Source organism: Euphorbia lathyris, chromosome 7, assembly GCF_963576675.1.
Source record: "Euphorbia lathyris chromosome 7, ddEupLath1.1, whole genome shotgun sequence".
Lineage (NCBI taxonomy): Eukaryota > Viridiplantae > Streptophyta > Magnoliopsida > Malpighiales > Euphorbiaceae > Euphorbia > Euphorbia lathyris.
In genome coordinates, this window is record NC_088916.1 from 35871944 (window position 1) to 35894849 (window position 22906).

Consider the following 22906-nt stretch of genomic DNA (forward strand, 5'->3'; position numbering starts at 1 on the left):
AGTTCAGATACTTTTCTAATGATACTGAGTCTCCTCCTATAGAACCTGCGGAAAATCAAGCCTCTGCTACTCATACTGAGGAACAAGCCAAGACTCTGGAAAATCCAAATACTGCCGAGCAAGAGCTCGAAGTCCAAGATGCTCAAGATGGGGAGCAAACTATGGAACAACCTACTCAACTTCCACATCATATTGAGCAGGTCAACATCTTTGTAAGTCCTTCACCGCAAACTCGGAATACACAAGATGTTGAGCACCCAGTTCCTCGTACTGAGCTACCACAAGGCCCAACCATTATACAACCCAACCAATCTGATAAGCATCCAACTCCACAACCATCAAGTTCAACTTCAATTCCTGCCTCTGAGTCAAATCCTGCTGGCACATTGGCCTATCTGAGTGCTACTGAGTCTGGGCGCAGAATCATTGCCTCTGCTCAGTCTCTTCTTCAGGATTTGAATCCTATTCATACAGATGCTGCTAGGTCTGCAAATCTTGAGTCCTCCCAAATTACATCCATCACTCCACTTCTGAACGAAATTCGGAGCCTCAAAGATCTCATCAGTGTTATGACCATGGTCCAGACACAGCAACCCAAGTAAGACCAGATTACCAAGATAACTGAACTATTGCTCATGATGGTCAACCACATGAATGCACTTGAAGGAAAAGTCCAGAGTCTATCTGACGTAAATCCAGGGTATGCTACTTCTACTGAGCTCAAAGACTATTTTGCTAAGCTGACCACAGACCTAGCCAACATTGGATCTACGGGTCATCCTGAGTATGCCACTTCTGCTGAGTTGAACCAACACTTCTCAAAGTTGACCTCTGATCTGAACTACACACGTGAATTGATTTCCTCCACTTCTCAGTGTACCATTGATCAACTGAGTGAAGCTGTGCGTCTACTCAATGTCAATAAGGAAAAGATGGATGTTGACCCCATCAATACTGATGCACTTCTGACCTTTTCACAAGCCATCCTTAAATTAGTCCATGATCAACGCAAATTCTTTGACTCAGCTGTGCTCAAAATGTACCACCAATCCTATGCTCAACTCACTGAGTCCGTCTCCTAGATTAGCAAATCTCATGAGTTTCTCATCAGCATACTAAGTAGCTCCCTACGGGTTCCTAGATCCATTCAAGATGATGGTGTTCCTGTTATAGATGGCCTAAGAGAGAGTACCAAGAGGTTGAAGCGTTATTCCAACGCTTTGTCTGCTGCTGCTAGAAATGATACTTTCATTCCTCCTCCTCCCGATGATGGCAAAACGGGGGAGAAAAGACAAGATGGAACTCAGCATGCAGGTGGTGCATCAGGCAGCAAAGACAAAGGAAAAGACAAGTGTCAAGCTGAGCATCAAGCTCAAGCCACCTTAAAGAAGAAAAAGTAGCTTCAAGAATCTTCAGGAATTAGCATGTATTTTGTGCTTGATATGTTGTTTTGCTTTTTGTGCTTGCTATTTTGTATGCTTAATAGGTTAAGCTATGATAAGTACCATTCTCTTTGAATTATCTAAATACCATGCCTAATGTTATGTACTAAAAGCTGATCGATCAAAATTGAACAAACAAGTAAAAGTAAACATACTCAGTATATGTTAAACATCAAAACAATTTGTGTATCAAACTGAGTATTTAACCATTTCTGAAAACTGACCTAGACTCATCTAAATTAGAATTGAACTAAGTCAATGCAAGCAATGTCTTAAGTATATTCGATTAAATCTTGGAAGGTTTAGAATTAAGTTAGGACAATAGATGCAACCCTTACGGGGGAGAAATTTCAGAAATATAAAAAATAAATCAATCATGGGGAATTTCAAAACTGAGTTCCATAACTATGTATTTTGCCAACATCAAAATGGGGGAGTTTGTTGAAACACCTTTCCACAAGATTTTGATTTGACAAAATCATCCATAATTAAGAGACAATTAAATTTAAGTGCTTTAATTTAATTGTACTAATCCGTTTGTTCAATATTGAGTATAAACTTAAATACAAAAAGATACAGAAAGTAAGACAGGACGAAGCCAGCATGAAATCAAAGAACAAAATGAGTAGAATTGAACTCAGTATCAAAGAATAGAAGCCTGAAGTTCAACCAAGCTAAGTAGGAATGGAACTCAGCATCAGAAGTCCTCTCACTAGTTGTCGTGCAAAACAAAACTGACTAAAAGAGAACTCAGCATAGAAGTTGACAACAAACAAAGACAACGAATAACAACGAATAAAGTAGAAGCTGAGCAAATCTTTAGGACAGCATGAGAGATCTGTTCACTAGAAGACAAGTTTTGCAAACCTTCTGCACCAATAATTGAATCCTCGGAATTACGCAGAAGACACATTCCGAGATACATGGGCCAACAGATTATTGCTAAAAGACAACTGCCACAAAAAGACAACGACTGCAGGAAGAAGACAAGCCTGACGTCTGAAGAAATCAGAGGATAGGATTGGCCTGCAAAACCTGAAGCTGACCAGACGTTGTCTCCTAAAAGAGCCGTTTTGGACTTAACGGCTAAATCATTTCAAATGATCCTCCTCCAGGTCTTCATCTATATAAAGACAATCAAACTCCTTGGATCATTACCGAAGTACAGAAAGAAAAATACAAGAGAGAAAAATACAAGTTCAAAGCACTCAAAAACAATAAAGAGATCTTACACCCATTCTCTATTCCTGTGTAAATGTTAGATCGATTGTTTGTAATCATCTAAAGTGTTCTTCTTCATTTGAAAAAGAACAACTTGTATCAATCGTGATATTGAGAGTGTTGTGCTGAGTGTTTGGTTGTAAACATTCAGTGGTAGAAAAATCTAAGTACTGGGTTGTGGTGCTTAGTAGGAGTTGAGTAGAAGAATAGAGGACGGTACTCTTGCATATTCAACTACCTTGTAAACGGTTTGTGCTCTACCTTTAAAGAGCTCAGTATTGGATTCCAAAAGCCCGGAGGACTCTGGGGACTGGACGTAGGCAGAGAGGCCGAACCAGGATAAGTCGTACTGAGTAATTTCTAACTCTCTCAATATATATATATATATATGCATGTGTTGTCTATTGAATTTACTCAGCTTATAAATCATTTAAACTGATACTGAGTGAATCAGAGTGCTGAGTTGGAAGCTGACCACAAAAAGTGTCAATTCCCAACTCACGAGTAAAACAGCCTTAGTCAACATCTGACCAAAGCCGTCTTAGATTAAGATCGGCCGTGCTGACCAAAAGTTGAGTTAACAAACTCATCAAAATTATCAAGTCAGTATAATTAAATTCGCGAAAAAAATTATATTAGTTCCTAACCCCCCCTTGGAACTAATCACACGGGACCAACAGTCGTCAAGACAGCGCCAATGATCCGTTGACTAGAAGACAAAATTCGACACAGGTCTGCAACAATTCAGAAGCCTCGGAAATCCACCTAGAGACCTTTTCAAGATGCATGGATCATCTAGCATTTGGCAAGAAGACAAAACTGGCGCTAGAAGACGAACTTGGCGAAAGAAGATGAAACTGGTAAGCCTGACGCCTGCTAAAATCAGACGACAGGATTGGCCTGCGATTCTGGAAGCTGACCAATGAATGACGATAGAAGGCCGTTACTCCTAACGGATATGTCGAAATTCAAATGATTTGAAGCTTCAGAATTCACTATAAAAGGACAAGTTCATCACTTGGATCCTCACGACACATACAAGCAAATACAGACAGAAACGCAAATCTTCACAAGAGTGAAAATCCAAAATAGAAGCTGTCTAAAAAGAAAGCAAGCTCTTACACCAAATTTCCAATCATTGTGTAAAAGTCTAGAGTGAATTTGTATTCATCTAAAGTGTTCTTCATTTAGAGAGAACAATCTTGTATCAATTGTAAAGGTTAGAAGAGTGAAGCTGAGTACTCGGTTTTAGTACTCAGCGGTAAAGAAAATCTTAGTGTTCGGTTATATCGCTCAGTAGGATTGAGTAGACGAATAGAGGATGGTACTCTTGCATACTCAATTGCTTTGTAAACGGTTTGTGCTCTACCTTTAAAGAGCTCAGTAGTGGATTGAAAAAGCCCGGAAGGATTCTGGGGACTGGACGTATGTGGTGAGACCGAACCAGGATAAGTCTGCTGAGTAATATCTAACCCTTTCTCTTGATATATATGTATGTGTTTCTTTCTTAAATTACTCAGTATATAATTTGTATAAGCCGACGCTGAGTAATCAGAGTGTTGAGTTGGAAGCTGACCTAAAGTGTTATCTCTCAATTCACAATTGAAACAGCTCTAGTCAGTGTCTGATTAAAGCTGTCTCACACTTCACTCAGCCTTGCTGACCTAAAGCTGAGTTAAATTATCAAACATTTAATTAAGTCAGCATTATTAAGCGAAAAAGTTATATTAGTTCCTAACCCCCCCCCTTGGAACTAATCATATTAAGTTACACAGGACCAATATTAGTTTGTCGGTTTATTCCCCCTTATGTAATGGGAAATAGACCAAAACTGCCAGAAAACTGATTAAAACTGCTTGAAAACCGTCAAAGGTCACTGGTCGGTGACCAAGGTACCTGATCGGGGACTCGGTAGCCGATCGAAGACCTACGTAGGAGACAAATATTTTTAAATCTCATAGAAGATAAATTTGAAAATATTTTGATAATAATAAAGTAAAACAAGCTAAACAACTCAGAAAACGGGGTCCAAGTCTTAGCTCGTATCTCGCACAACACGTTGTGTGAAGCCCACCTACACAAACTGTTAGCTAGAGTGTAATATAGACCCATCACTAGAGCCGAAAAAAGTCCATACTCATAGCTGGGTCCCGTGGCTTATGAGCCATATCGGACTGCCGAGCTGCTCTAGGCGGGGCGTCATGCTCTAGGAGTTTGTCAATCTCTTTTATGCAGCTGGTTGCAGTTCTTCATTGAATATCCCGGGGGCTTGTGGTATTTGCAATATTGTTCCTTATCAGTTTGGGGCCTGGATCCCCTTTCTAGTGGGAGCTGTATAATTGTCCGACCTTATGTGATGGTTGGGGAGCTCTGCGTTCAGGATATTGTACTTCTCTTGCTGAGGATCGGTCTGGTTTACTCACGTGATTTTCCTCCTTTCATGGTTGAGAGAACATTGATGCTTTATCCCTCTTGCTTCTTCTCTCTCTAGGTTCTGCGGGTTGTTTACCTTTTTTCCTCACACTTAGAATTAGCCTTGGCCTTGTCCTTCTCAGATTCTTCATATCCTGGCAGTTGGTCACAGTTGTCATATCGAACGAATGTTTGTGCCATGGATATGAGCTCTTCGAAAGACCTTGGTAGCTTTTGAAAAACACTTCTACTTGAGGAGCTCGCATGAGGTACCTTTTTTCCAAAGCATCGTGCACAACCTCCAAGTTGAGGCTCTTGACCTGAGAGGCCAGATGATAGAATCTTGAGAGGAAGTTTCTAAATGGTTCTGTGGGCCTTTGTTAGAGGCCATTAAGATTTGAACTGATTTTTTTTTATTTTGGCTGCCGCTGCGAATCTAGATAGGAAGAGATCCTTCAATAGATCGAAGGAATCAATCGACTCGGGTGCGAGGCCAAGATAACACTCTCGAGCGTTGCCTGAGAGGGTTGTGGGGAAAACTTTGCACATTATATCCTCATTTTTTAATTAGAGATTGACCGTGCTTATGAAGGAAGCCACATGGTCATTAGGGTCTTCAGTGCCTGAGTAAAAGGCTAGTCGGGGAGTCTTCCAATCTCTCGGGAAGCGAGTGTCAATGGTTCGATGAACTAGGAGTGTTTTGTTAGAGGTGACGTTCCCTCCCATCACTCTGCCCAAGGCGCGCTTGTTGAGGAATAGTTGGATTTTGGATTCCAACTAGTCTTCGACCTCCTAAGGTGCTAAAGTCAGAGCTGCTGGGTTGCCCGAAGTTGTAGTCTGAAGATAAGGGGGATCGATGGAGGTCTTGTGTAGGGCTAGTGGGCGTGATAAGGAAGGTTCCCCTACGCTAAAGGAGATTGTGTGTGGAACTCGCTCTCCTGTTGCAGTCTGATTTTTGAGGAAATCTCAAATCTTTGCATTCTCCTCCTGCAGCCTTGTTGTTACTTGATTATCTTTATTTGTGTTGTGGTTTGGACAACATGGGTTGTCTGGAAACTGCAGATCTTGACCAGTTGTGCGGTAATGCTGGCTTCCTCTTCTTTGAGCTCTACCTTCACGAACAGAGGGGTTAGGTTTAGTGGCTCCACCACAGGGCTCCATGCGGGCTCCTCTCGACTAGGATTAGAGGTCCTAGTATAAGTCATGAGCATCTCCTCAATGGGGGGGTCAGTGCTTGCTGGTCAGCCATTTTTTTATAGACTTGATCTCCACGCTCACCGCACAAAATAATGGAGATGTGGAGATTCGAGGTGATCTCTAGAGTCCTGGAAGTACTGCGAAGGGAATGCTCCCTAGGGACACTCCGACGCACAAGTTAGTATATTGCTTAAGAGAGATAGAGTCTTAGTGTAGAGAGAGAAGTAGACAAACCTTTCTCTTGGGCAGTGAGGGTTCCTTTTATAGATTGTGTTTGTGAGATTGTGGGACGCTGCATGAGTTTGTGATTGCTGGTCCGTGGCCTATGGAGTTATGTGGTTTGTGCATAGTGGGCTTGGCCCCATACTCCTCATTAAGGGTGAGCAAAACCAAACTGAAAACCCAAAAACCGATAAAACTGAATCGAAAAAACCCGAACCAAATTGTATTTCGGTTTGGTTCGATTCTTATTTTTCAGACAATTTAGTTTTCGATTTGGTTCGGTTTAAAACCGAACAAAACCAAAAACCGAATCAAAATTTATTTATTTTAGTATTAAACTTAACTAAACTAGAATACTCTTTGAAAAAAACTAAAATACAACTAAAAACACAGTTTGCTAATTTTCTAAAATTGTTACCGTGGCTCTCTAGAATTAATTAAACCTATATTTCTTACATGGATACAAAACGTATGACTGTAATGAATTTTGATAATATATATATATATATATATATATATATATATATATATATATATATATATATATACTTTTGCAATATTTAAGTTCCATCCTATTAATTTATATATTAAAATCAATACAAAAATAAAATAAATAATTTTTGAAATATAGGAATTAAAGCACCTGGCAATGAGTGATAAATTTTTTGGAATAATAATAATAATAAATACCCTATGAATTGTTTATATATGTTCATCAGTGATGGGAGCTTGCTTTTTGGAATAATATACCTTATTAATAATTGTTTATATATTGTAATCAGTACAAAGTTTATAAAGTTTGTTGGCGTTTAACAAAATCCATTACTGTTCGGTCCAAACATGAACCAAACTGGACCGAATTGAAATATATCGATTCGGTTTTAAACTGAACTAAATTACAATTTAGTTCGGTTTGGTTCTAAAAAATACTAATAATTTGGTTTGGTTTTATTCGGTTCGGTTTGGTTTTTGAACGGAACCAGACCATGCTCACCCCTACCTCATCACTTTATATTTAGGTTAATTTTATATTTGTGTAAAAAAATGTATAGGTTTATTTGTGACTTTTGAATTTTTTTCGGATTATGTTTTTTCATCTTCCTATAACTCTTAATTTCTTTTATTACTTTATTTTTTTTTTGGTAAGAATGGAAGGCTAACAAGCCCGGGCAAGCAAACAGAAAACAAAAGCAAAAGCAAGAAAGCGAGGAGAGAAAACTGAGCTAGATACTGATCATTCTAGCCGAAGCTCGGCCAGTCCGATCAGCATAAAGAATATCCCGGAGGCCTGCAGGAGGCGCACCACACTCGTGATGTCCCAAGGCGAAAGAGCCTGCGAAATTTGCCATCCAGTCAGCTGCTTTGTTTCCTTCCCTGTAAGTATGAGTGAAACGAACAAGCCAATTACGATCCCGAATCTCCTGACATCCGCAGATTATTATTATTATTAAGATAGTAATTAACAACTTATTATTATTATGAAATTATATATATATATATATATATATATATATATATATATATATTGCCTTTTATGGTTACTTTGTTTTTTACAAAGTAAGCTTTACTTTGTTTTTTCTATCATTGGATAAGCTTACTTTGTCAAAGTTCATTATCATCCAATGGTGGAAAAAACAAAGTAAGAATTACTCTGTTTACTTTATCAAAAACAAAATAAGGCTTTCTTTATTAATAAATACCTGGTTTAGGGTTGTGGGTGCGGTCAGTTTGTCCTCCCTTCTATGGATTTGTTGGTTTGAAATGTTAGAGGAGCGGCTAGCAAGGCTACCCGTATCCATGTTAAGGGGGCGTTTGGTTCAAACTTCGGAATCGGAATTGGAATCGGAATCGGAATGTTACGGAATCAGAATCGGAATAACTATTTGTTTATTTTGTTTGGTTTAATCCGGAATCGAAATCGATTACTTTTAAGAATGTTTGGTTCAAATTTCGGAATTGGAATCAAAATCAAAATCGAAATTGGACAAAATCAAATTTTTTAAATTTTAATAAATTAATAAAATATGAAAACTAATAGAAAAAAAATTATAAAAATATTTATAGACTAAATTAATATATAAATAAATATACTATATATTATATTATAATATAGTATAGAAATTATTTGAAAACACAAAGGATTATATTATAAATATATTATATAAATAAATATGATATATTATATTATATATAGAGAGCAGTTACTTTTTTATTTTATTTTATCTAGTATATGGGTATTGGGTAGTTACAAAATCGTGATTCATATTTTTTCATCAAAAAAATTTACAAAATCGTGGGTTAATTTTCTTTTTTTTTTTGTTTTTTTTCTTATTAACTTTATAAGGAATGGGAATCAAATTTGATTAAAGGGGAGGGAAGAGGGAATGGTTGATTCCCATAGTGGGGGTGAATGTGATTCCATTCCAATGCCAAAATTGTAAAACCAAACAATAACAAAGGTAATCAATTACTTTCATTCCCGTTCCTTACTATAAATATGTCTAACCAAACACACCCTAAAGATTTAATTAAACAATTTAATCCTTCTTGTTTTGTTTTAATGGAAACTAAGATTAGTGGAGTTAAAGCAGATGAGGTGGTTAAAAAGTTTAGGAATTAGAATTGTGTTAGATCGGAGGCTACTGGCCGGGCTGGTAGGATTTGGCTTTTCTGGAAGCCAGATCGAGTTCATTTCGATATTGTTAGTATGGATAAACAGTTTATTCATAGTAAGGTGAGATTTTCTGGTGATAAACCTTTCTTTATTACCCTGGTGTATGCTGATCCTGTCCTGGCTAATCGGAAACGGCTTTGGGAGGTTCTTTACTCTATGAGTGTTAGTATGACTGAAGCTTGGTTTGTGGCTGGTGACTTTAATGATATTGCCCTTATGAGTGATCGGAGAGGGGGTGTGCATCACTATGTTAATCGTTGCCTCAATCATAAGAATGGTATGGATTTATGTGGGCTTTTTTATCTGGGTGCCGCTGGTCATAAGTTCACTTGGAAGCGCAACAGTACCTTTGTTCGTTTGGACAAAGTTTATGCTAATGTTTCAGCTCAAACTAGATTTCCTGAAGTATCTGTGTTAAATCTTCCCTTCCGGCATTCGGATCACTGTCCTATCTTAGTCAGGCTGGTGAGAGGCAATCGGCCTAGGGGGGAGAGACCGTTTAGGTATCAGGTGGCTTGGGAATCTCATCTTGAGTTTAAAGACTTCGTTCAAGACAATTGGACGCCTCACTCTAATGTCCTACAAGCTGCTGAGGGCTTCAGAAAGAATGTTTTAGGGTGGAATAAAAACGTCTTTGGTCATATTATTAGGAGAAAGAATAAATTATTGAGTAGAATTGAGGGCATTTATCGTAGTTTGGAGGTTAGTTTCGATCACAGTTTGGATGGTCTCCTCAGAACCCTTCATAAGGAGTTGGAAGCTGTGCTTAGACAGGAAGAGCTTCTTTGGTTTCAGAAATCTAGGAAAGCCTAGATCAAAGATGGGGATCGGAATACCAGGTATTTTCATCTCTATACTGTTATTAGAAGACAGAACAATATGATTGATGCTATTAAAGACTCTAATGGAGATTGGGTCTATGAGGATGAAGATATTCGTCACTTGGCCCTTAACTTCTATAAAGACCTTTTTAAAGAGGACCCTGTTGATCTGGATAAGGCTCAGACTGTTGCTACCTTCCCCATGGTGGGAGAGGATAGAATTCTGGAAGCCTTCCACCCTATTTCCCAAAAGAAATTGATCAAGCCATTTTTAGTATTGGGGCTACTAAAGCTCCTGGGGTTGATGGTCTGCCTGCTGGTTTTTATCATAAACACTGGGAGGTTGTGAAGGAAGGCATTTACAACTTTATTAAAGGTGTTTTTAATGGCGCTCAGGATATTGGGCTTGTGAACAGAACTCTTCTAGTTCTGATTCCTAAAGTTGAGAAGCCTTCTTCTTTCTTACAAATGAGGCCTATTAGTCTTTGTAATGTTCTCTATAAAGCTATTACTAAAATTGTGGCCAATAGACTCCGTTGTATTCTTCCTGATATCATTAGCCAGAATCAGGGAAGCTTTGTTCCTGGTAGACAAATGATGGATAATGTGGTCATTGCCCAAGAGATGGTCCACTCTATGAGAATCAAAAAGGGGAAGAGAGGTATTGTGGCCCTTAAGTTAGATATGGAGAAAGCCTATGATCGCATAAACTGAAATTTCCTTCTTGAGAGTCTGGAGAGAGCAAGGATCCCAGACAATTGGAGGAGTTTAATTAAGGTTTGTATCTCTTCTCCTGTTTTTCAAGTTTTGATCAATGGGGATATGTCGAAGGAATTTTCTCCTTACCGGGGTATCCGTCAAGGGGACCCAATGAGCCCTTTCTTATTTGTTATTGCAATAGAAAGATTGACTCACCTAATCCATGATGCTGTTGACAATGGGAAATTCCACCCGGTGGCCATCAATAAATTCTGTCCCCAGGTTACTCACTTATTCTTTGCAGATGATGTTTTGATCTTTCTGGAAGGTAATGAGGAGCAGTTAAGTGTGATTATGGATATTCTTGATTGTTTCTGTACTGCCTCTGGTAAGAAGCTTAATATCCAGAAGTCCAGGATGATGTGTTCTAAGAATATGAACCAGAGAGCCTGCAAAAGGTTGAGTGATTTGTCTGGAATTCCTCTGACTAATTCTCTGGGGAAGTATCTGGGAATTCCCCTCCATAGTGAAAGAGTTTCGAAAGCGTCTTTTAAGGATACTTTGGATAAAACCAATAAGAAGTGTGCCATTTGGAAAGTTAAGACTCTCTCTCTCTCGCAGGCCGCCTTACTTTGGTTCAGTCTGTCAATTGTGCGACTCCTAATCACATTATGCAGGCTTGTCATCTTCCTGAGCCTGTTCTCAAGGATCTTGATAAAATTAATCGTCGGTTCTTGTGGGGATAAGCTGAGGAGGGGAGGAAGATTCACCTAGTTCCTTGGAATGAGGTTTGTCAACCTAAGGATATGGGAGGTCTGGGCATTAGAAAAGCCAGAGATAATAATAAAGTTTGATTAATGAAACTTCTGTGGCGAATGTGGCAACTTCCTTCAGCTCTTTGGGTCTAATTATTATGCGGTAAATATAGAAAGGATAAGGTTTTTGGGGGTCCTAAAGATAGAGTGGTTAATTGTTCCTTTCTTTGGAAAGGCCTTAATGCGGTTTTTGCTGAATTTTGCTCAGGGATTAGGTGGAATGTGGGGAATGGTAGATCCATCAGCTTCTGGAATGATATTTGGATTGGTAAAAAGCCTTTATTGGAGGTTTGTGAGTCTTTACCGCCTTTAGAAATTCAGAACTGGAGGATTGCAGATGTGGTGGATTCTAAGGGTGATTGGATTTGGTCTAAGTTTGATTCTTACCTCAGTCTGGAATCGCTCCTGAGAATTAGAGGAGTTCAGATTAGTAGTAAGGAGGAAGACAGGGATAGTTACTGTTGGTCTTTGACGAACAACGGGGCTTTTTCTTGTAAATCGGCTTTTCAGGCGTTCTATCAGGAGTTGGATACTTCGCACCCAGAGGTGTGGAAGACGATTTGGGCCTTAAAAGTGCCTTACCGTATTAGAAGCTTCCTGTGGCTAGGGGTTAAAAATAGGTTGCTTACTAATTCTGATAGGAAAATGAGGCATTTGGTGGAGTCTGGAGCTTGTGGCAGATGCAGAGGTCATGAAGAAACTTTGTGCCATGCTCTCAGAGATTGTGCGAAAAGTAAAGTGGTTTGGAGGAAAGTTCTCCCTATAAAGGTGTTGTCTACGTTTTTAGCCCACTCTGAGCTTGATTGGTTTGTGGATGGGATTAATGGGAAACTTTTGGCGGATTTGAAGCATGGAGTTCTCGTATTTGTTGTGGTTTGCCATCAGATTTGGAAATGGAGAAATGAGGAGATTTTTGGAGGAGAAACGGTTGTTTTGCCTAATGTTTTTTATTTCTTTTCCAAAAAGATTTGCACCTTGGTTGATAGCTTCATTGAGGATCCCTTGGCTAGGGCTATTCAGAGGAAAGAGGTCCATCTCTTAGGCTGGTGTAGGCCTAGTGAAGGTGTGATGAAGCTAAACACTGATGGCTCTTGTCTAAAGGATAGGAGAATTGCCGTGGGAGGGGTTCTGAGAGATGATGGTGCTGGTTGGGTTTCTGGTTTCTCTCAGAATCTAGGTATGGGATCGTCCTTTTCTGCAGAGCTTTGGGGGATTTTTTCTGGCCTTAGGCTAGTGGAAAATCTGGGGGTGAAGAAGCTTCTGGTGGAGTCTGATAACCTTGAAGCGGTCAAAATGATATCAGAGAATAATGCTATTTGCTTGAATAGCCAAAATTTAATCAAATGTATTAGAAGGATTGGCTCTTCCTTTGATTTTCTTAGCTTCGGCCATATTTATAGGAAGCAAAATCGAGTAGCGGACCGTCTTGCGGCTGAAGGTCATTCAAGGATGTTGGGTCTCTCAACCTTTTCTTCTCCTCCGTTGTTCATTTCGTCCCTGATCTTGGATGATTTGGTGGGGGTCAGCTTTCCCAGGCTGATCCCGGGTTAAGCGGCTTTGTTTTTTTTTTCTCTTTCCTTTCCTACAAAAAAAAATGATTTTTCAATTTTAATTTGTTAATGTTTTGACAACTCATCAAAAATACTTTTAAATCTCTTTTTGTTCATTTATCTTGCTTTTATATATATATATATATATATATATATATATATATATATATAATTCATTGTACACCCTATAAGCATCCATCGTAATTAATAAGTAATGCATCAATTTATGAAATATATAAATAAATAAAAATAATTCGAATATAAAAAAATATTTTAAAAAAACCAAATAAACTACTCTCTCCGTTTCCTTATATAGGTCATTCTAGGATGTTTTACATAAATTAAGAAATATATTGGTTAATTAAAAAAAAAATTCTTTCACGTCACTACTGAATAAATATTGGAATATTAAAAAACACAATTACCAATTAAAAAACACAATTACCAATATAAAAAATTTAAAAACTAAATTAAAAGGTTAGAATGACTTAATATTTGGTTAAAAAAAAAACTAACTTGATAGGAGGAGGGTATACTATTTAGTTTTAGTGGTGGCTGGATTCATAAAAATTGGAATCATGAACATGGTTGCGTTGGATATGGTGGGTAGGGATGGGGATGATGGGATTCCCTGCGCCCGAGTTGCAATGTTAATTTTTTGAACTAAAACGCGCAGTGCCATTTTCTGAATTTCTTTCTGACCCCAATAATAAGAGCCACACAATACATGAGTTTGCCCAGTTATTTTGGCGGCACGGCTTTGCAAGCCCTAAGAATGGCTGCATTTCCTGCTTCTTGCTTCATTGGAATTTCCAAAAGCCACTTCTTCAAAACGCTAACCCTAAATTGCTTTTCCTGCCATTATAATAACAATAAAAGGCCATTCCTTTCGCTTCTGACCAGAGCCCTTTCTGCAACTGCTCCTACCACAGACAGTAAAGGTGCTGAGTCCATTCCCTTTCTGTATATTCCTTCATTTTCCCGGGAGTAAAAGACACATATTTTATTTTTATCTACTTTTTCTTGTTTTGCTTTTTATGGTGTAGTAGTGAAGCCGCATCAATGGAAGGCAGCGATTGATTTCAAGTGGATAAGAGACAATAAGGATGCTGTTTCTTTGAACATTAAGAACAGAAACTCCAATGCTAATTTGGAGCTTGTACTTGAACTCTACGACAAAATGTTAGCTGTTCAAAAGGTCGGATTTTTCAATCTTTTTTTTTTTTTTTACTTTTTAATGCATTTATTGTAATTTGGAGAAAACTCATTGTGCTGTCTATGATGTTAAAGAGATGTCACCTTTAATTTAATTAAATTCATTAGGTCCGAAGCCCTTCTTTTTGGGATAAAATTTAGACGCGTTAAACTTGGAAATTTAAACAATATCATAAAATCCCATTTGCTTCTCTGTTTTTATCTAATTGTCACTGACAGAGAGCAGGAAGTTGATGAACTTCGTCGGGAGAGAAATGCAGTGGCAAACAAGATGAAAGGAAAACTAGAGCCATCAGAGCGTCAAAAACTCGTAGAGGAAGGTATGTTTGGCATGAATTCTTCAGCTTATTTTTTGTTCTTTTTTGTTGGCTGCATTATGCTTAAGTTGTGTCCTGTGCTCTCTCTAATTATCTTCTTTTCGTGCTTTAAGGAAAGAATCTGAAGGAAGGACTTGTGACATTGGAAGAAGACCTGATCAGACTCACAGATGAACTTCAGCAGGAGGCACAATGTATACCTAACATGACTCATCCAGATGTTCCGATTGGAGTAGAGGATTCTTCAGTAGTGAGAAAGATGGTATACGTATATTATTCTTTGAACTTCTTCCTTAAACTGATATTTCTGTTCATATTTCTTCCTTAAACTGATATGAGTTTATTGGGAATTGAGGAAAATATGGTAGTGGATAGGACGGAGTGGAGGGAGCGAATCTGTGTCGCTGACACGACTTGATTTTCACGGTTTTATATGATGGTTCATGTTAGCCGACCCCGAATCATTTCGGGACTAAGGCTTTGTTGTTGTTGTTGTTGTTGTTGTTTGTTAGTTAATGTTTTCCCCCTCAGTGAGGTTGTTACTACTAGCTTCTTTACATTTTTTTATCTGGTTTTAGGTTGGTAGTCCGCCAGAATTCAGTTTTCCTGTAAAGGACCATCTTCAGCTTGGTAAAGAGCTTGATCTCTTTGATTTTGATGCTGCTGCAGAGGTATTAAAGCATTTCCAATGTCCATTGGCTATTAGGTATTAGATTCCTTTGCATTGAAAACCAACTTCTCTACCACAATAGGGATATGAGACATTTAATTGAATCTGGAATTGTTAAATATGCTATTGCTATGCCCATAGTTGTTAAAGGCGCGCCTCAGTCAAGGCTCAGGGTCTTGAGCCTTGAACCTAGAAAATGAGGCTTTGTACAAAAGGCTCTCGTCTTGTGCGCCTTGCTCGCGCCTGGGAGCCTGGAGCTCGCTGTGTCTGGCGGTTTTTACTTGGGTTTTTTATTTTTGTTCTTACAATTTTCTCTAAAATAACTGTTTGATTAATCTCAATAACTAATCTAACTTAAATAAGATTAATCTTAACCCTTAATTTAAATAAGAATATCAAGAGTGTCAATCATAATTAAATATGTAAGAAATAGAGAAAGATTAGGAGAAGAAGTCACCTAAAGAAAGAAGTATCCTCCACTCCAGGCAAAAACAAACTTCCGCAGACACAGGGTGAAAAGAAACAGAGTGATGCTCTTGATGATTATGATTATTAGTTTTTGTTTTTTGTGTTCTTTTTGATTGACAATGAATGGTTATTAGTTTAGTAGCATTTGTTAATGTTAAGTATTTTAGGTTAAGACGTTAAGTATATGTTAGTGTCTCCATGAAGTATGAACTTAATTTGGTGTTTTTGTCATTTATGGTTTAGTATTATGTTTTTATGTGGTTTTGTTTTGTTTGTGTGGTTATAAATGTTTTTTTTTTGTTTATGCTTAACTAGTAAAAGAGTATATATTTTATTTTATGCGCCTCATGTTTCTAAGGCGTGCGCCTCGCCTTACATTGGAGCCTTAGCGCGCCTTGCACCTTTAACAACTATGGCTATGCCTCATTCCGTTTATTGCTTGCACAATTGCTCACAGACCAAATTTTGTTAGTTTCTTTTCAATCACAATAAACTTCTGCAGGTCTAATCTGCTAGGGGTTTTTGGTGTTAAAATATGACTGGGAACAACTTCTGTTTAGCTTGCATTGACTCTCTTGCCTGCACAGGTTAGTGGATCAAAATTCTACTATCTGAAGAATGAAGCAGTTTTGTTAGAGATGGCCCTCATCAACTGGACACTATCTGAAGTCATGAAAAGAGGCTTTACACCATTAACAACTCCAGAGCTTGTAAGATCTTCTGTTGTTGAAAAATGTGGCTTCCAGCCTCGTGGAGATAATACCCAGGTTTATACCCTTCATCCTAATGGTGTTAAATATTTCTCTGGTCAGTCTCGGTACATGTCATTAAGCATAAATAGGCAATGTGGAAGGTTCAAACATTTTTGACATAAAGTGGAAAGAATTAAAGCCCTAGTTAACCATTAGATTTTGACCGTGCCCATAAAAAGTGCCAATCAACAGATAGATCTTACTTTTAGTACTGGACTGCACAAAATAATTGCAATATAATGGTTTAGTGATACTTATTCCAGATGCTTAACAGGTTTACTCTGTTGAGGGCAGTGATCAATGCCTGATTGGCACTGCAGAGATTCCTGTGGGAGGAATTCATATGGATTCCATCCTTGCTGATTCTATGTTGCCTCTGAAATATGTAGCATTCTCGCATTGCTTCCGCACTGAAGCAGGTGCTGCAGGCACAGCAACAAGGTATTTGTCTGAGGATAATGCATTTTCCTCATAATAACCTAATTTGGATTAAATAGCCTTCTGTCAATCTATTCTCTTAAATCTCTAGTATTTTAAGTTTTGATTGTCACTTGTAAAGTATAAATATGATTGAAACCCTTCCCTTTTATGCTAAACTTGAACGAATGCTATTTTAAGAGATTTTTGACATGGATTTCTGGACAGGGGCCTTTATCGAGTCCACCAGTTCAGCAAAATTGAGATGTTCATTCTCTGCCAATCTGAAGAGAGTGACTCCTACCATGAAGAACTTATCCGAATTGAAGAAGATCTCTACTCTTCGTTAGGGCTACACTATAAGTGAGAATGTCTACCAGTTATCACTAGTTTGTGACAATTTATCTTCTGCATATTTGTGATAACATATAGTTTTGGGGCAGAACTTTGGATATGGCCTCTGGAGATTTAGGTGCACCTGCTTACCGCAAATTTGATGTGGAGGCATGGATGCCTGGCTTAGGTCGGTATGGTGAGGTATGGAATCCTGTTTCTCGATTTCTTCCTTCTCCACTGAATTATATATTTGTCTTCCATTTCTGATTAGACAGTTGTTGCTGCAGTTGAGTGAGTTTGAAATATTTTTACTTTCATACATAGTTGATTAATTGTTCTTAACAGATATCCAGTGCATCAAATTGTACAGACTATCAAAGCCGACGACTGGGAATTCGGTATCGACCAACAGAATCAACTGCAGCAAATCCAAAAAAGAGTAAAGGCAACCTTCCCCCAACAAAGTTCGTACATACGTTGAATGCTACAGCTTGTGCAGTTCCACGGATGATAATATGTTTGTTGGAGAACTACCAACAGGAAGATGGTTCTATCATTATCCCTGAGCCATTGAGGCCGTTCATGGGCGGGCTGCAATTCATAGCTCCCAAGTTCTTGTTACACAAATAGGTTATAACATTCAATGAGTAGCTGAATTAAGTTTTTTATATTTTATTTTAATTTATGTGTCTCGAAAAGAAAACAATTGAAAGACAACAGAAATTCTGAAACCTATCCAAAAAAATGAAAAAATAATTTCAATGATGTTTTGTATGGTTCTGCAAGTATTTCATTCTTAATCTGGGATAGAAAATCATATTCAGTGGTTTTCTAGGGAATATCAGGAATTTTCTGACTCCCATGCTGTAATTTACCATTATGAATGTCCCTGCTGGCTATGTCTCGAGTTTTTTTTTTTTGTATCTGTTTTAAAAACCGAAACTCTCGGAGATTCTTACAAAATGTTTCGGGTCATGTTTCTGTAATTTTAAAAAAAATGGAAACTTGTTTTCTAGGATTTAATGTGTTTTTGAAATGGATCAATGGTATTACATGTTCACTAAATCTCCAATATTTTCTAGATTATCTTTTTTAAGCTTTCGAAATGAAAAAAATATATATATATACACATTTTCCCTCTATGTTGTCACTTTATTACATTTATGGCAGCTGTTATAATTTGCAAAGTATTAATAAGGTTTTCAATAGGTTTCAGTGCAACTTAAATGTCACTGATTAGAAAGTGGCACTTAGAATGATAGTATTATTTAGGACTAGCTATGCTTACTTTTGTTTTTAATAAAGTAAGCATTACTTTGTTTTTACCAATATTAGATGAACTTACTTTGTTAAAATCCACCATTGGATGATGTTGAAAAAAACAAAGTAAACTTTTTGTAACACTCTGGTCCAATACTATGTAGATATTGTCCGCTCTGGCCTAATTCCAACACATTGGGCCTCACGGCTTTAAAACGCGTCTGCATGTATTGGAGTCACATCTTACTAATAAGTCCCAATCACTCCCTCTCCATTTCCGATGTGAGATTCAGTTCATTCCTGTCCCCATCGCCATCCCTTAGGGCCGCTCCTTGCTCAGGCCTTCTACCCCGACGCCACCCACTCCGGACCGGGTCGTTACAGGCCCACCAGCTTCTGCCTGGTTCGTCCTCGAACCACACATCGTACGTGGAGAGTCGGCTCTGATACCAATTGTAACACTCTGATCCAATACCATGTAGATATTGTCCGCTCTGGCCCAATTCCAGTAAAAAACAAAGTAACCATATAAGACACCATTTATGAAAATAAGATGTGTTACATCTCAAAACAAGATCTTCCAATATATATTTGTAACATTTCAAAACAAGATCTTTCAATACATTGAAATTATATAATTCGCGGAGATTGGATTTGTTATTTGTATATTTTTTGCTTACATATATTTTTCAAGTTTCAATGAATGTTATTTCCCGAGTTCCCTCTAGAAAAGTTAAAATTTAATTGTCAATTTGACAGGTTGCCAGATTACAAAATGTAAGCACTAAGCTCTTAATGTAACATCGCTGTTGCAAACTGATGAAACGTCATGGATAAACACCCACTTATTCATTTATGCTAATATAGTATTTTTTGTCTACGACAAGACATGCTTCATTTATGCTAATAGATAAACGCCAAGCTTCTAGACTGATGCTCTGCTAATATACTGTAAGAAATTGCTGCTGTCTCTTGGATAATGACAATGTTTTTCTACAATTTGAGCTTGGTCACATCAATTTTCCGGGCAGGGTATGTGTATGCTTCATAGTTGATTTGTTGGCCCAAGCAACTTAATTTGGTGAGGATGGTTATCAGATCAACCTGAATTAAAATCAATGACTCAGAATCTAAATATGCAACTGGAGAAATCCGTCAAGAAAATGCAGACCTCATAATCCGTCTGAGATACAGTTTCCCGGCTTCGTTGGTATTTCTGAACCCATGGTAAAACCTCCGGATCAGTGGCTAGTAAGGCTTCCGTAGCCGCCTGATCAGGACCTAGGAACCCTGACATAACAGCTAACTGGGAACCATAAAAAGAGGCAGTAGACATGGATTAGTTGATATTGATTCATGACAACTGAAAGAGAATAATAGGTGGTTGTGACAGAGTCATCAATGAATTTACAAAATATTGCATTTCAGAGATTCATCCTTCATTTTTGTGACTGTTTTCTTATCAAAGGTACAATGCAGATCACCGGTAGACAAGTCAAAGTAAGAGCAACACATTGGAAGAGTTATCTCATTTGAATTTTAGAGGTAGTATACTAATCAAAGTTGGTTTATATTATCATTTATGCTTATGAGGCCAAGACTAGTAAGTTGCAGTTAACATGATTCATGTAAGCAACAATAGTCATTTTCTAATAAAACTGAGAAAGATGACTTTCTAACTTTCAGTCTGGGAGTTTTAAGCAGTGGTCAAATGGGGAACAAATATACCTGTCGAGGACCAAAACCTATAGCCTTGAATTTGTCTTTCATTTCTTGCACAGTTGCTTTCTGCCACAGGGGAATTCTTCCCTCTGGGTCGGGCTCTTCGGTATCAGCCCTTCCAAATTGTCTATCAAACAAGCCCCACTGTTTCAACAAGAAGTTTAACTTGATAAATAAGCAAATATCTTGCCATTTCATATTGTTGTAAAGGTGATCTATTTTGTGAAATAAATTTAGTACAGCATGCATCTTCAGGTTTTCAACCTTATAAAAGAGAGAATTACGCAATTATTTCACAACACAACAACCTGTCCATTGGATCCATATGCACTGTATAATAAGGACCCTTTCTCTTCATTACCACCACACTTGCGGATGGCAGAAGCCAGAAATGTAGACTTAACTGCACTTTGTGCTGCACAGCATGAAAATTGAGTCAGTCACCCTTTGAGAAATAATATTTTGTCCTCTGTAAATATTAGTTCGAACAAGATGGAAACCAAATGTATCAGAGTTCAAACGTTGTGATGTTTAACCTGCAAGTTGAATAACATCTGCATATGTGATGGGCCCCCCTTTGGAATATGAATCTATCTCCTTCTTTGCATTTTCTAACAATACCAGAGCTGCAGAAAGTCCACTATTTTCAGGTCTGCTTATCTCTGAACTTCAAGCAGAAAAGAATAGAAAAGATAATTTAGACTCAGCTAATTGAGGTGAAATAACATTAGTACAAAATGCAAAAACTTACATGTAATGCAAAAACTTACATGTTATACTAATATGTTATATCACACAACAGCTGAAACTTACATGCAGGTGTTGTTGAGTTTCAAAAAACTAGAAAGTAGGCAAGACTTAAAATCCCACATCATATGTAGGAGCTGTTTCATCAATGACTGTAATTAAGCTAATTTAACAGTATGCATAAGCTCAAAAAGGTATCATAGTCCACCTAAAGGGCAAAGAATAAACTTTTATACTTCAACTCATGTAGTGCTTTGTGTAGTGAATACCTGAAACGTATAGATCCATTTGGTCCCCCAGATTTTGTAGCCTACAAATTTAATAAATAAGAGATGTATATACGTTTTCTCAACAACAAAGTGAAGGCATTCAATGAGATTACCACAAATTTATAACGGGTAAGTTTTTGGTTCTGACCTTATCGTAAGTCATAGCATCATTTAGTGCAAGGGTCAGCATGGATGGAACAAGCTCAGGCTTTTCCTGCGAAGAAAGTGGAAGCATGAAAAAAGAACACAAGGAAGGATTCACTACATAATGTATATCATTGCCACTCTCATAAAAAGAATTTTATTTTTTGATGGAATAACGCATCAGAATTTGAATTACCTTTACTGCAGTGTAAAGGGTCCCCTTAATGCTTGCTGTGACAAAAAGAAGAAAGAACTTTACTTGAGCAGATACAAGATGGTTTTAGCAGGGAAGGGTACTCAAGGAGGGAAACAGCTCTTAGAGGAGGACTCACATTGAAACTCAGAACGCTGTCTGCGCTGGATCAGATCTGCAGCATTAGTCATTTCAACAAATGGTCCGGAGCTTGATATTAATTCCTAAGGTGACATCACAACTGGTAGAAATTCATCATCACATCGTTCTAAATCACAGATTTTCTAAATTTTGGAATGACTTATATTTTCTCTCCTAAATCAAACAATTTACATTACTTTTGAACACATTTTGGATGGGCAAATTATCATGTGTATATTACTCAACAAGTTAAAAAAAAAATCCCATTTTACTTGAGAATGCAATTAGAAGAATAAATTTTGAATACCCTATTATTTTAATCGAACATAAATACAAATAAACTGCTAATACTGCTGCCTTGCTAAAATTGGAAGCATCATTGAAGTAAGAAAACAAAACAAGAAGGGGAAGGTGTTGTACCATGCCAATTACGGTAGTCCCAAAGTATTTGAGAACGTCTCTACGTCGAATTCCATCTTCAACGGTAATATCAGTTTCGATTTTATTGCAACGAATAGCACCCTGTTCAGTTAAGCTTAAATTTGTAATTGGAAAAATAACAATGGAAAAGATTACATAGCAGCAAGCATTTCCTTAGAATGAAAAGAGAAGCATGTTTAGAAAGAGAGACAAAGATAACTTACAGGACGAGATGGGTAAGCATGATTAACAGGAGTGGCATTGTTAGCGTAGCTTAGAGATGAGAGATGAACAAGAGAAGGGAGATTGGAAGCCCCCATAATTGCCGTTGAAAACAGAAAGGGTGGATAGAGTAGATTGAAAAACAGAAAGAAGATATGAGAAAGGAGATTATGGAGGGCCCAATGCGGATTGTGCATGGCCATATCTGTCTTCTTAATTATATCTATCTATCTATCTATCTATATTTCTTTCAAATGGACCCGCTTGCCCGGTTCAACTATCCATTTTGGAACTTGGCGATTTGAGTCTTCACAATGTTTTTTTTTTCTTTTCCCTTAAATGCAGATTTGAAGCACAAAACAACTCATATTTTTCAACAGATAAAACTATTTTTTGACATATAAGTTGTTAATTAGTGCTAGAAGTCCTGCTTGGTTCCTTTTCCTATTTAGTCTCTTGTATAGCTATCCTACCACATATAAGAATCTGTTCTGTACAACGCTTCTACTTCACATAGGATTCTGTAATGTGTATAAATATTCTTCAAAGGTTAATAGAAC

General features: G+C 37.7%; 2 protein-coding genes across 7 annotated transcripts; one reads left to right on the forward strand and one right to left on the reverse strand.

Annotated features, from left to right (window-relative positions):
- Positions 1-13616: 13616 nt before the first annotated feature.
- On the forward strand, positions 13617-18002 carry LOC136201035 (serine--tRNA ligase, chloroplastic/mitochondrial). 5 transcript variants are annotated; one of them, XM_065991579.1, is made up of 10 exons: positions 13617-13994; positions 14100-14251; positions 14495-14588; positions 14699-14847; positions 15164-15256; positions 16311-16490; positions 16750-16916; positions 17121-17255; positions 17336-17429; positions 17599-17856. In XM_065991579.1, exons 1-10 carry the CDS (start codon positions 13781-13783, stop codon positions 17707-17709), a joined length of 1389 nt encoding a protein of 462 aa, XP_065847651.1. In that variant the 5' UTR covers positions 13617-13780; the 3' UTR covers positions 17710-17856. The 5 variants fall into 5 exon arrangements, with proteins under 5 accessions (XP_065847651.1, XP_065847648.1, XP_065847649.1 ...); XM_065991576.1 differs by having other exon boundaries at positions 13618-13994; positions 17574-18002; XM_065991577.1 differs by having other exon boundaries at positions 13618-13994; positions 14103-14251; positions 17574-18002.
- A 1211-nt stretch (positions 18003-19213) lies between these two features.
- LOC136235162 (thylakoid lumenal 29 kDa protein, chloroplastic) lies at positions 19214-22534 on the reverse strand. 2 transcript variants are annotated; one of them, XM_066024709.1, is made up of 11 exons: positions 22349-22534; positions 22125-22226; positions 21703-21787; positions 21567-21601; positions 21375-21440; positions 21227-21267; positions 20747-20877; positions 20519-20625; positions 20217-20354; positions 19660-19794; positions 19214-19592 (listed from the first exon to the last, which is right to left on the reverse strand). In XM_066024709.1, exons 1-11 carry the CDS (start codon positions 22442-22444, stop codon positions 19482-19484), a joined length of 1047 nt encoding a protein of 348 aa, XP_065880781.1. In that variant the 5' UTR covers positions 22445-22534; the 3' UTR covers positions 19214-19481. The 2 variants fall into 2 exon arrangements, with proteins under 2 accessions (XP_065880781.1, XP_065880782.1); XM_066024710.1 differs by having other exon boundaries at positions 21703-21804; positions 22349-22532.
- Positions 22535-22906: the final 372 nt, after the last annotated feature.

Bases quoted from the DNA above. Each gene is read 5' to 3' on its own strand.
- LOC136201035 (XM_065991576.1), top strand. From the start codon at position 13,781: ATGAGTTTGCCCAGTTATTTTGGCGGCACGGCTTTGCAAGCCCTAAGA. The intron at 15,257-16,310 runs GTATTAAAGCAT...TTGCCTGCACAG, and splicing joins ATTTTGATGCTGCTGCAGAG to GTTAGTGGATCAAAATTCTA. The intron at 16,491-16,749 runs GTTTATACCCTT...GATGCTTAACAG, and splicing joins CTCGTGGAGATAATACCCAG to GTTTACTCTGTTGAGGGCAG.
- LOC136235162 (XM_066024709.1), bottom strand. From the start codon at position 22,444: ATGGGGGCTTCCAATCTCCCTTCTCTTGTTCATCTCTCATCTCTAAGC. The intron at 21,441-21,566 runs GTAATTCAAATT...CTTTCTTCGCAG, and splicing joins CCCTTTACACTGCAGTAAAG to GAAAAGCCTGAGCTTGTTCC. The intron at 20,878-21,226 runs GTATTCACTACA...TTCTGCTTGAAG, and splicing joins AATGGATCTATACGTTTCAG to TTCAGAGATAAGCAGACCTG.